The sequence below is a fragment of the Piliocolobus tephrosceles genome, chromosome 15 (assembly GCF_002776525.5).
Source record: "Piliocolobus tephrosceles isolate RC106 chromosome 15, ASM277652v3, whole genome shotgun sequence".
Classification (NCBI taxonomy): Eukaryota; Metazoa; Chordata; class Mammalia; order Primates; family Cercopithecidae; genus Piliocolobus; species Piliocolobus tephrosceles.
The window spans coordinates 69688764-69702552 of NC_045448.1; the positions used below are offsets into that span (position 1 = coordinate 69688764).

The following is a 13789-nucleotide window of genomic DNA, read 5'->3' on the forward strand; positions in this document are numbered from 1 at the left end:
GAGTCCAAGTCTATCTTCTCAGTCTCCAGAGCCTAAGTTCTCGATAGTAATAGCTACCATTAGTTGATTACTTATCAGGTTTTAGGCACTGTGCTATGGGCTCTGCCTGTGTGATCTCATTTAATCTTCCCAACACAACAACTTTATGCTAGTACTTCAGGTAGATACTATTGTTATCCCACCTTTATAGAGAGGAAACAGGGACTCAGAGAGGTTATGAAACACGTCCAAGGTCACACAGCTCATGAGTGAGTTGACCTCAGCTATTTGATTCTAGATTCCAAGCTATTACTCAGGATACTAAACTGCTTTCCAAAATTGGGGTTCAGAAAAGTTAAGGGATTTGTAAAGGAGCATAGGTCAGGTAAATATGGACCAGGGCCAAGACCCAATTCCTCACGTAGGATTATATTTGAGGTGTGCAGTGATCTTATCCCTCTCTCCTCTGCAGATCAATCATACTCTCACCTCAAAGGCTTTTACCTCTAACATCAGCCCTACCCTGTGTGAGTCTCTTCCACTGCATCTAGTGATTTCCCATCAACGATTCCCCAGTGTTGTGTCTACACCTCTGCCATGGCTACCACTGCCTGGGCCTCCCCACCCCCACACAGTCTCCAGTCCCTGAGCTGATCTGCTGTCTGCTACAGTTCAGACAGGCTGATTACCATACAGTCTTGGCTGCTAAGAACCAAGAGAACCCTTCAAATCCACCAACTGCCATTGTGACTTCCTACCTTTTGAGACCAGACCTTTCAAATGAGTAGGAGCCCCAGTCCCAGACAAATCCTGCCCATCCCCCTCACTGATAAATTTTAGTCTATTGGCTGTATTGCATCCTTCCAGATGTTTTAAGTTAAGATTGGGAAAGCAGTGTTTTTACTGGATTGCTTGGCTGACATTTTTTGGCCCTCCATACACCCCTTAGATTTATCAGCTAATTGCAGACACTTTGAGAGAATAATACAGCATGTGTTTATTATGACAACCCCTGTCAGTGTGCCTTTGTGGTCAAAGACCCACAGATGGTTCCTTTACCAATCTCTGGTTAAGGATCAGAGTTGGTTCAAAAAGGTTGGTTGAAACTCAGATGGGTGAAAATGTCATGTGTGTGTTTGGGGAATGAGGACAGGACTAGTCCAAAAGCTCTTTTTAGTTCTTGGACTGTTTTGAAGTCTTTAGTTGTGAATGATAAAATGATTTATTAGGAGATGTCAAATGCCTGAGGAATTTTATTTAAAACATCAAAAAACAGCTTCATGTTATTTTAATATCACTGTTTAATAAGTTTCCCCCTCTGGGCTAGCTCTGTTTCTCAAATGTGGGCTGTCTGGAGACTTGTGCCTGAGGACAAGTGAAAGGGAGTGGCCTTCCTCCCTCAATCACGGCAACCACTGGCTGAAGTACCCCATCAAACGGGAAGAGCCCAATAGCAGCAAGTTTGGGGGTGGGCGAATGGACAGTCTTCACAGTTCAGGCAGGGCAGTCTGGGATGAGTCACAGGATGCTAGCAAGCCCCAGTCCTAGGATGGTGCTACATGCACAAGAGACCGAAAAGACTAGATCAACCGTAAGACACTAGGGAAGCCAGCAGGGAAACACAGGTGCCCAGGATATATCCTTGGGGTCCTTGATCCCAAGTTAGACTGACAATGAGTGGAAAGCAGGAGCTCAGTGTTTGACCCCAGATGCCCAGAGCAGGTGTGTGAGGACCACTGACTCTAACAGAGATGGGCAAGGGACATGGGAGTCCAGAACATTCCCTTCATGCTACAGTCAGGGTAGAGGGAGGAACTGAGGCCGCACCTGTGTCTGGGATGGGTGGAGGTGGCTAGGTAGGCCAGAGGCTGAGGAAATAAGGCAGAAGCTGAAGGAACAAATTACTTCCAACTGCAGAGTCAGGAGAATGCTGCAAACAAATAAGGGAATCGAAGTACAAAAATGCCATGAAGTTCTACAGAGTGAAGGAAAAGTAGCCAGAAAATCTGAATTTTAGAATTGTCAAGGAGAAATGTTGCTTTTGGTGACATTCAGGTACATAGAGTTACCTAAAATACATGGTGGGGAGATAACCTATTTCAATAAATGCATCTTAATATTTTCTTAAGCATGTTTGTTCATTTTCTTTCACAATGCTTCTCTATAAGGATGCCCAGATTTCTCTCTGGAATGGGTAAATATGATCTCTTCTGAGAAAGTGATTTGTTTTCATTCCACAGATCGAGAAAGCTCATAAATATTGGCTGTCCTTTTCGTTTGCTACTAGAAAGCCTGGAACTAAGTCCGCTGTAGCAAGGAAATAAGCTCCTCACAGCAGATTTTTCCTATACTATTCTCACTTCTCGCATCATCTTCCCTTTATTTTCCCTTTAGTCAGCCCCACATTGTCATTTATTCTCTTTCATTTGTGTCTTGTGATGTATCACTTAAGCTGGAACAAAGAAGCATATGTAAATAAATACAACAATGCAAATAAATGGGCATTTCCCAATGCTCAAAGATGCTGTCTTCTTTCACAGAGTTTAAGTTTTATAATCATGTCATCAGTTGTTTTAACAAATGCCCTTTCAATGAATAGAGAAAGGTTTTCCTTCAGCCCTCTAAACCATCTCAAATTCCAAATTAAGTAAAGATACTGCATTTGGTTGGTAAATTAACTCAATGTCTTATACGTGTTTAAAATACTTGATTCAAATTCTAGAATCAATATTCTCAAGGTAGGATTTGTAAATGATGGAGAGAAATTTAGGCGCTACCGGTGAGAAACCCTGCTCTAGCCAGGAAAAGTCTTCATTATTAACTCCTGTGAAGTCACAGGGCTCCCCCGACTCTCCACTCAACCCTATAAGACTCATTTGTGGACAAGTGTACATTTCCATTTAACTAAGTCTCAGGAGGTCTTCCTGAAGAGTGAGGCACAGATGCCCCCTTCTAAGCTCACATTTTCCAGACTTTTCAAGCAAAAAAGAAACTCTCAGTCATCTGACTATGCAGCTCCTGTGGAGAGTTGACCATCTCCATCCTATCTCTCCAGCTCTATCTAGTATCACTCTTTTTTTTCTACTTTTCAAGCTGCCTTTGTTCCAGTTCAAGAAATCTGTGTACTTTTTCCTTCTCACCTTTACTCACACCATTCCCTGCCTGGACCCTAACCCTCCCCTAACCCACTCCCTTTCATTTGAGTCCCACCCTCAGCTCCCAGCTCTTCCATGAAGCCTTTCCTAGCATACCTGCCCCAGCATCTCCTCCATAAACTCTGCAGTTCCTACTGTCTACTCTTGCACCCTTTCACCTACAATATGAGTGGCCACTGGCATTTGTCATTTCCAGTGTTAAGTCCCATTTCCACAACCCTGTGTTAAACCTCTGCAAAAACTAGGACTGGCGTAGCATAGGCTCAGTAAATACCTGCCAAAAGAGCAAATGAATGAATAATTCTTAGGGCTTTTAGGACACCCAACAGCATCTAGCACAGTCTGGCTTAATAAATGTTTGGCAATGGTACTAGTCAAGATGTTAGACTCCTCCCACCCCCATCCCCACTGCAACCAAATGTCCTTGAACCTTCCTATCTCTATCTCAGTAGCTAAAAGCAAAACCCTAATTCTATCTTTGAACAAAATAAGCTTTACATTGACTTTTATTTCCTCTCCTCCTAGATTTTGAAGAAGTCCTGCATCGAAATTCTAGCAGCTGAACCATCCACCATATGTGCAGGAGGTAAATTGAAATGAAATGCTAATTGCTTTCAGACAGTTGATGATATTTTGAGTTCAAGTCACATATGTACTTCATTGGTGGTGGGTGGGAAAGAGGAACAGGAAGGGGGAGGGTGAAAAGAGGAGTTGAAATTGCTAACCAAATTTGCTCCAAGGAAAAAAGGAAAGAAGGAAGCCACATGTCAGTTGTTTGAAAGTTAAAAAAAAAAATCTGTCCAAATTATCTTCTTTCACTGGGCGTGGCACCTCACGCCTGTAATCCCAGCACTTTGGGAGGCCAAGGCAGGCAGAGCCCTTGAGGTCAGGACTTGAGGTCAGCAGGACTTGGGGTCTGACCTCATGGCAGGCAGAGCACTTGAGGTCAGCACTTGAGGTCAGGAGACCAGCCTGGCCAACATGGTTAAACCCTGTCCCTACTAAAAATACAAAAAATTGACCAGGTGTGGTGGCACTCATCTGTAATCCCAGCTACTCGGGAGGCTGAGGCAGGAGAATCTCTTGAACCTGGGAGGCAGAGGTTGCAGTGAGCCGAGATCACACCACTGCACTCCAGCGTGGGCAACAGAGCAAGATGCTGTCTCAAAAAAAAAAGAATTTTTATCTTCTTTCATGGGACCTAATTAGAAGGGAATTGTTAGAAATACTGGATTCTTACAGTGAATACTGAGTGACTACCAACACCCTACCTCTGGATAGAAATGGAATCACCCCTCTTTTTCATGAGGCCCTGCAGGTACCAGACAATCATAGTGGTCATAGGCCACACTGGAAATATGGTTATACTTAAGTTTTTAGTTGGATGCTGGCCTTCTCACACAGTTAGTATATTTATCTTAACTGTTTAATCTGCCAGTCCTCACACAATGGTAGTGGATGGCTCTGGTTGTCCCTGTAGAGGGCCATATAGTTTTGTCATTAATAAGGAAGTCTCTATACAAAGAATCAGCCTTCTTCGAGTCACAAGTTTTTCTCTAAATGATCAAAATCAGGGTCATGCTCTTGTTTCATATTTTACGGACTGCTTAAAACTTCAACCATGTTGGCACTTCTCATATAATTCTGGACAGGTTCCCCATCACTCTTCTTTCATTCATTCGAAAAGTATTCTTTAGTGTCTGCTGCATGCCAGGCACTGTGCAAGGTGCTGGAGATACAGGAAGGAAAAACTCTGTGTGAGTTCCTGTCCCCCAGAAACTTGCATCTTTCACCATTGAGAGTTTACTGTTGATATCACCTTTTCAGCCTCCCAAAATACAGTGCCAGTTATTAATTTACCAACAGAAAATATGTCATACAACCTGATAAGGTAGGAAGCATTACAGGAAGAACTTTCAGGCCTCTTCAAACACTACACACGTCAATGTTTGTGGCATATTTTACTGGTATAAATGAGGGAACTCCTTAAGGATTTTATTCCAGCTTCTGGGCTATATTTTAGAATAACTGAAAGACTTTCGGGGAGTTAGATGCACTAAGAAATCGGTGCCAGCAGCAAAACATCAAGTATATATGTAAAGATATAAAGTTGTCAATACTTGGTAGCTAGTTGTGTACATACATAAATATACAGCATGCATACATAAATACATATGTACATACATAAATACCTATGTACATACATAAATGCATACATACATAAAGTTGTTAGCAAAATACTTGGTGACTAACTAGTCAGAAATGTGTACTAATTTCCCAAAGAAAGGCAATCCCAAAAGATTACCCACTGACCTTTAGATAAATTGCTACCTGACCACACAGATGGCAGGGGTTCATGTGATTGCCACAGAGGTAGATCGGTGAGAATCTCTTTGGCAAATTTGACAAAAACATATGACCACATGAATGCAGTGCCAGGGCTTCGTAAGGGGCCTGTGCAGTGAGGGGCCTCAGTTAGGCTTCATGAGCCTCAACGTAAATTCACCTCTGGGTTCTGTGTGCTTCAGGTAGAGGAAATGAGTAGGATATTTGATTAATTAAATCTCGTGCTGTGGGGGGGGGGGGTTGTTTTATAAACATACATTTTATGGTTCTGTAATTTTAAAACAATTAGAAAATGAGGGAGTTCCTTAACTGTGCAATTATTGCATTCGTGAAGAAAACCCAGACTTCGAGTTTAGCAACCTAATTGGATGTGTTGTGCAACCTTGGAATGAATCAGAAAGTCTAAAGACAATGAACACAGTTTCTGTGAATTCACTAGTATAATGAAGTCCCTCCCTGCAGGCTCCTTGAAGATAGAGAAGGAACCTTATTTCTCTCTACTTCTCACTGCCTAGCACAGTACCCGGCACTTACTAGGTGGCCAATACATGTTGACTAAATGTCTTGATTTATGTATTCATTAAAAAAAAATGCCACTGATATTTGCCTATTTGACCCTTATTAACTCCTTTCACCAACCATAAGAAGTTAACATACCTTTGAACTGCAACTAAAATGAAGCAAAATCTAAAATTAATAGACAAAGGTAGAGTAAGACCAAAGTAAAAGGAAAATTCTCCACCACTTAGACAATGGAAAATTGCCTTTGTAAGTAATTTTAACCTCAAAAAGTAAACAGTATCCCTTATATACCATTAAGGTGTTCAAGACAATAAAAACACCACCTAAACTAAACAGAAATGCACGGAAATACCAGGGTCCGATCATATCATATCAGGATCTGATCACATCAAATTCATAGATTTCAAAGTTTCTCATCAAGTGAAACAGAAAAATAAATGAATTAAGAATTAAAAGATAATATTGGAAAAGCTAAGGAAAATACAAGAAACAAATACACAATCCACTAATAAATTTAAACAAAGCAATTCAACAGATAAATTATTCCAAGTGTTGTTTATTTGGTAGAACCAATAAAATAGACAAATCTGGTAAATCCAATCTAAGGAATCTTTCTTTAGATTTTCTTAAAATCTCTGGCTTATGTGCAATATTACATATTTTATAAACAATAGTTATCTATATCAGAGTAAACGATCCAATCATACTATCTTTATTTCTTATAAAGAAAAAATTAAAACAAGACACAATGATGAAAGCTAGAATGAGGTCTTGAAAAAGGCCAGCTCCCATCTCTCAAATTCGAGTCATAAGGGTTTAAACATGCTGATTACAGAATAACATTTCTAAGAAGAGAATGAAACTCCCAAAAGATATCCTTACATCAACATTTCTTCCACAGATTTCCTTGAAGATTTCTTGTTGACTATTCTCTGGAGTAAACATAGCTTTCAGGAGGCCTGGGAGCCCATGTCATTGTCCAGATGCCTGTCAGAGCGAGGCATAGCCCCTCTGTGACTTTATTAAGCTAGTTCGAAGATACAGGTATTTATATGAAAGTGCTTTGAAAAGTATAAATTGTTATGCAAAACAAGATGGCTTGTTATCAGCATCATCTTAATAAGGATTAAAGGCCAGCGTTAGAATCATGATGTTGATAACATCATACCTAGATGAGAAAAGCATTCCTGTATATTTCTCCACTGACAGAAAATTGGGGAAGAGTGTCTGCAAAATGATTAATTAACTCAAATGTATTGGGGGAGAGAGTAAAAAGGAAATAACTGATTGTTCACATTTCTAACGTATAATGGTGGGACCAATCCCTAGACAGATCTATGAAGAAGGTAAAATTTGCTTTCATCAAAAACCTTTCTTCTTAGCCTCCTCCCCTCACTCTCTGTGAATTCCTTCTTTTCCTTGGCCCCTAGAACAGCTCCTGCTGTGGAGCCCTACCCAGGTCTGTCTTGCTCAAGACACTCTATGCTGATGATTGCATTCCCCTAAGACAGTGATCTCAGCTGGCTCTCAACCCCAGCCCAACACCAGCAATGGTTCTGACAGCAAACTGAGCTCTGGGCAAGGCAGCGAGATAATGACAACGAAGCCAAAATCCAGTACCGGCCTTTATATATTGGGCTGCAGCTAACAAGGTATAATTTAATGGGACGAATATAAAGTGTTGAACTTGGGTTCAAATATCCAGTTTCACATACAGGCAGGTTTAGGGAATCCTGACTTGGTAACAATTAATGGTAGACAGGAGAAAAGCCAAGAATGATCATAGTTGTCTTGCTCCCCAACAAGAATGCCTCTGACTAAGAAAAGCTGACGCAATCTTAGGGTGCATCAATAACCATCCAGTGTCCAGGAGAACAAACAGTCCTATTCCATGTTCAGACCATGGTTTCAAGTCCCACATTTTAAGAATGGCATTGACAAAGGCATGCCCATAGGCGTAGAGGTAATGGATCTGGAAATCACATTATAATTCATTCATGGATTCATTCTTTCATTTCCTTCTTTCCTTGCTTTTTTCTTTCTTCTTTCCCTCTTTTTCTTCCTGTTTGCCTTTCTCCCTCCTTTCTTTTCATCGATTCTTAGTGTCTTTTATGCACCAACCCACGTGAAAATATATGAATACAAAAATGTATAAGACTTAGTCCCAAATCCACCCACACCCCTATGAAGCTCACAGTTCACTCTGGGAGATAGTCATATGTTCAAATAAATTACAAAACCATGCAGTAAGCACTGTAGCAGAGGTCTGCTTACAGAGTAGTGAGAGCACTAATGAGATGCCTGTGCAATGAGGAAAAACTGAAGTCATCACGGAGACTAAGGCCAGGAATTGAGATACTCACAAGAGCATCTTTAGATATTTGGAGGATTCCCATGCAGAAAGAAATTATTAGGCGTATTATGTATATCTCCAGGAGACCACCATGGAGGGGTTGGGAGGAATTCAGTGAGGCAGAGTTTGGCTTACCACATGCAACTTGTACAACTAAAGCTTTCCAGCAATGGAGTGGATGGTCTGAGCTCTCCCCCAGTGTGAGCAGTGGCAAAACAGCCATCTGTAAGCAGATGCTATCTGGAGAAAACCTCCTTCAGGTCTCCTTTACAGCTTCAGATTTCTAAAGACTTAAATCAGTTTCCACTAAAGTATTAATGGCTGATTATTTCTCAATAACTGAGGAAACCAGTATTCCTGGAACTGTTTTGCATTTTTAACTGGAACTCTTATTGGGGAGAGGGAGTGGAGAGAATATCTAATCTGCTGCCATCAAAAAGAATTCGGGCTGGGCCCGGTGGCTCATGCCTGTAATCCAGCACTTTGGGAGGCCAAGGTGGGTGGATCACGAGGTCGGGAGATCAAGACCATCCTGGCTAACATGGTGAAACCCCGTCTCTACTAAAAATACAAAAAATTAGCTGGATGTGGTGGCGGGCTCCTGTAGTCCCAGCTACTCGGGAGGCTGAGGCAGGAGAATGGTGTGAACCCGGGAGGCGGAGCTTGCAGTGAGCCGAGATCGCGCCACTGCCCTCCAGCCTGGGTGATAGAGTGAGACTCTGTCTCAAAAAAAGAAAAAAAAGAAAGAAATCAAAAATCATTTCAATCACTGCATTGGTGAACATATATAAGGAGAGAGAACCTTCCCAGAACTCCTCCACTCTCAGAGGTTATAAAATGGCAGCCTACAAGTCCTATCTGATCTGCATATATATTCTTCTTCATACTGCATTTTTTTACTTAAATTTATTGCTAACATTTAGAAAATCGAATTTCACCTAAAAATACAGATGTTCGTTTTGTCTTGAAAAATCAGAACTGAAAAAAAAAAAAAAAAAAAGAAAAATCAGAACTGACAACACTGAACCTGTATTTATTGTAAGTTAATGATTATTGAAGACTGAATAACTTCCTTTAAAAGAAGCATATACACTTTCCAGTTCATGGTACTCCTCACCAGTCTCCACTGTCACCCCAGTACCGAGGCCAAGCATGTGGTTGCCATTCAGCATGGTGCTTATGTCACTGTATTTACAGTCCCTGTTCCAAACCATGCAGGAAGTCACCTGCTATGTGGAAACCCTTTGTAGCAACTTTGACATTACTTGTATTAAAGTTTCTAATTAAATATTTGTGCAGATTAGCCTCTGTTTAATTAAGAATATGGACACATTTGGCCCTGCCTAACTTAGCTCCTCTCTGGAAAATGCACTGTGTGCCTGAGCACAATCTTTCTGTGATCCTATTCAGTTGGCCTCCAACTTCCATAGTTCACAATGTGCTATGGAAGCGAGGATGCCAGGAAGGAAGTAATTGGACTCAAATGTGCAACTTGCCAACTGCTCTACACTTGAAGTTCCTGTACTCCAGAACCGGAAGAAAGTTATAATTAGCTCCTCACACTGTCATTTCAGCAGCAGTTGTATTCCTACTGTATTTCCCACTGTTTCTGATAAAACTGGGTGAGTTGGCACAAAAAGAAAGTCATTTAAGATGTCATGTTTACCATTTGGAAATTTCGATGTTTAAAACAGACACATTCAAGCAACATCAGATAGTGGTGTATTTCTCTCACTTTTCATTGTTTTTCGAAGCATTCATTTCAAACCTTCGGTCACCTCTTCCAAATGGATTGCTTCATTCTCTGCTCAATCTTTCCTTTCATTTAAAGATATTTCTATGTGGAGGAAGGACTCTCATACACAAATACAAAACAGCACAACACTTTGGAAGAGTTTTGGCAGTTTCTTAAAAAATTAAATATACACCTACCATATGGCCCAGCCATTCCACTCTGAGGTTTTACCTAAGAGAAAAGGAAATCTATGTCCAAACAAAGACTTGTGCACAAATGTTCATAGCAACTCTATTTTTAATAGCCAAAAACAACTAAAATGTTCATCCACAGGTAGGTAGATAAACAAATTATAGTTTACCTGTACGATGGACTAATTAATACTCAGCAATAAAAAGCAATCAACTATGTATAAATCTCAAAGTAATTGTGGATGTGTCCTAAAATAATTGTGCTGAGTAAAAGAAGCCAGACAAGAAAATTACTTACTGCATGATCCTATTTACATAAAATTCCAGAAAATGCAAACTAATATACAGTTCCAGAGAGCAGACCAGTGGTTGTGTGAGAGTGGAGGTAGGGAGGACTGGGAGGAGAGATTACAAAGTAACACAGGGAAACTTTTGGGGGTGACAGCTACGCTCACTATCTTGACGGTGGTATTGTCTTATGATTGTGTACATATGTCAAAATTTATCAAATCAAACACTGTATGTGCAAGTTATTGTATATCAGTTATGCCCCACTAAAGTTGTTATAAATTAAAAGTTATAACTGAAAAAAGTTCTAGAACAATTCAGGCATCAGAAAGCACCCATTATATGTCAGTCCCTATGTTTTATTTTTGATGTTCCATGCCACATTAAGCATCTAAGAGGAGAGCAAATTCAGACCAACTCACAAGATGAAATATCACTAACAATAACTTGGCACAAAAGTCTTGGGTGACCAGAACAAGTGGAGAGTATACAGATATCTCATTTTCAGACAGAGTGAATGATATGCAATCTTTACTGAGGTCATCTCAAAGCTATGTGTTCCACATTTCCAAAAAGAAAAAAGGAAACCAAAGAAATGAGAGAACAGAATGGAATAAGTCCATCAAACTACTTACTGACCTTATTTTTTCTTTTTTTAAATTGAGCTATATTTTATCTACTATAAAAATCACCCTTTTAAATGGTACAATTCAGGCCAGGAGTGGTGGCTCACACTTGTAATCCCAGCATTTTGGGAGGCTGAGGCGGGTGGATCACTTGAGGTCAGGAGTTTGAGACCAGCCTGGCCAACAGGGTGAAACCCCCTTTCTACTAAAAATACAAAAATTAGCCCAGTGTGGTGGCACACGCCTATAATTCCAGCTACTCGGGAGGCTGAGGCAGGAGAATAGCTTGAACTTAGGAGGCAGAGGTTGCAGTGAGCCAAGATCATGCCACTGCACTCCAGTCTAGGTGACAGAGTGAGACTGCTTCTAAATAAATAAATAAAGGGTAAAATAAAAAGTACAATTCAGTGGTTTTTAATATATCACAAAGTTGTACAACTATGATAACTATCTAATTCCAGAATATTTTCATCACTCCAAGAAGAAACCTTATACCCATTAAGCAATTGTTGCCCCATTTCTTCCTCCCTCCAGTCCTGGCAGCCACTAACCTACTTTCTGTCTCTGCAGATTTGCGAATCTGGACATATCTTACAAAGGGAGTCATGCAATATGTGGCCTTTTGTGTTTAGCTTCTTTTATTTAGCATAATGTTTTCAAGTTTCATCCATCTCATAGCATGTATGAGAATTTGATTTCTTGTGATGGCTGAATAATATTCCATTTTATAGAAATACCATATTCATCAGTTGATGATCATTTAGGTTATTTCCATTTTTTGGCTGCTTTTAATAATGCCACTGTGAACGTTAATGTATAAGTTTTTGTGTGGACATAACTTTCAGTTATCTTGGGTATATGTCTAGGAGTGGAATTTGGGGGACATAAGGTAACTATGTTTAACTTTGTAGAAGAACTGCCAAACTATTTTTCAAAGCGGCCACAGCATCTTACATTTCCACCAGAAATGTATGTGGGTTATAATTTCTTCACCACTAGATGCTATTGTCCGTCTCTTTTTTTTCCAGCCATCGTAGTGAGTATGAAGTAATATCTCCATATGGTTGTGGTTTGTATTTCCATGTGACTAATGATGTTGAACATCTTTTCATTCATGGACCTTATTAAGCCTCAGAAAACAAACAGGATTAGACCTGGCTGGGACCTGAATAAATGACCACCTTATCCTTCCCCTTTATTCTCTTTCTATGCCAAGATATATTATTTATTCAATCACTCAATGAGCTCATCCTGAGACTGACTCAGTCCTGAGTTAAGGCACAGCCCAGCATTCAGAAGAAATAGAAATGTTGGCCTCTGCCATCAGAAAGCTTTCATTGTAATTGGGAATAACAGTGACAAAAGAATATAGATCTTAAGGGAACCTTAAAGGATATATAACTAAAAAGATTAAATCAAAGACCATTTTCAGGTGGAAAATTCCTCCCTAAAGCCCTGCAATCTTGAGGTACTTCTTATAGGAGCTGTAAGCCAACATACAAGTTGCCTAAAAACACAGCTGTACATATTTTGAAAGGTGGGTTCAGGGCTTTGTAGATTAGTGGAATTAAATCAGTGTCCTGTTTCTAGTGTGTCCTGGTTTTCACTTACTGGCAGATTCATTCAAAAGGGTTTTGTTACATAACGTCTATGTGTGAAGAGCTGACATTCTAGTCAGGCTGTCGGGCCAGATGTTTGGGCTCTTCTGGTAACCAATGTGTGCACTAACACAGAAACCCTATCAGGCAGGATGGGAGCTCGCCTCTGCCTGGGTACACTCCCCAGAGCATCATTTCCTCCATCTTCTGCCCTCGCTTAGGGGGTTAAATTGTTTGGTTTCCACCATTGCCACATCATGGATTCCTGCTGTCTTTCTTCCTAAACTCCCTGAGGTCGGGCCAAGCAGACATGCAGGCAGCCTCTTTTATAGAGGATTTAGCAACTCAACTGGTAATGTTAGAACATGGTGTTAGAGAATAGAGTTTGGCATGTGGCCTGCATTTCCACAGTCTTCTCTTCCTCTGCTGATCTTTCAGGAAATAAGAGAAGTAGGCACAGCATTGAGGCAGAAAATATTTGGAATCAGCAAAAACATCAAACGACAGATGTCTGTATGTCTGGCATTCAAAATGGACACAGAAATAGGTTTCTATAGGCTTAACTGAGCAAATAAGAGAAGACAAGATTCTTCTGCAAATCTAAATTGCTTATTGAGCCAACCAAGGAATCTGTCAGATGCCTGACAGACATCTAAAGAAAACTACTAAGCCCATCTTTCTAAATGTAGCAATTGTGCATTTGCATCAACATGTATATATATAAATCCTCCATAGTCATAGGACTTATGCTCCTGAAAAAACCATAGGCCCATCACCTTAACTTTTGGATACGAGTCCCAGTTTTTCTGCTTTACTAATGACATGACTCTGGGCAAGTCATTCAAAATGTCACAATCTCCGTTTCCTTATTGTGAAGGTCTCTTATACTTCTAAAAAGCATTCTTTTCTAACTTGTACTCCTTGTGGCACATGTAGCGCCTCTGCATTCTTTTATTTAAATTTCAGTTTCTTGCTTCACATCCAGGCCTGCTCCAC

The 13789-nt window shown here is 40.3% G+C and overlaps 1 protein-coding gene across 3 annotated transcripts in view; it reads left to right on the plus strand.

Moving 5' to 3' along the window:
- The window catches only part of ANTXR1 (ANTXR cell adhesion molecule 1), a 238291-nt gene that overhangs the window by 72491 nt on the left and 152011 nt on the right, over nt 1-13789 (plus strand). For all 3 annotated transcript variants that reach the window (XM_023224036.2, XM_023224037.2, XM_023224038.2), the window contains exon 9: nt 3660-3720. In XM_023224036.2, the coding sequence (XP_023079804.1) occupies nt 3660-3720 (61 nt within the window). The remainder of the gene's footprint in view (nt 1-3659; nt 3721-13789) is intronic.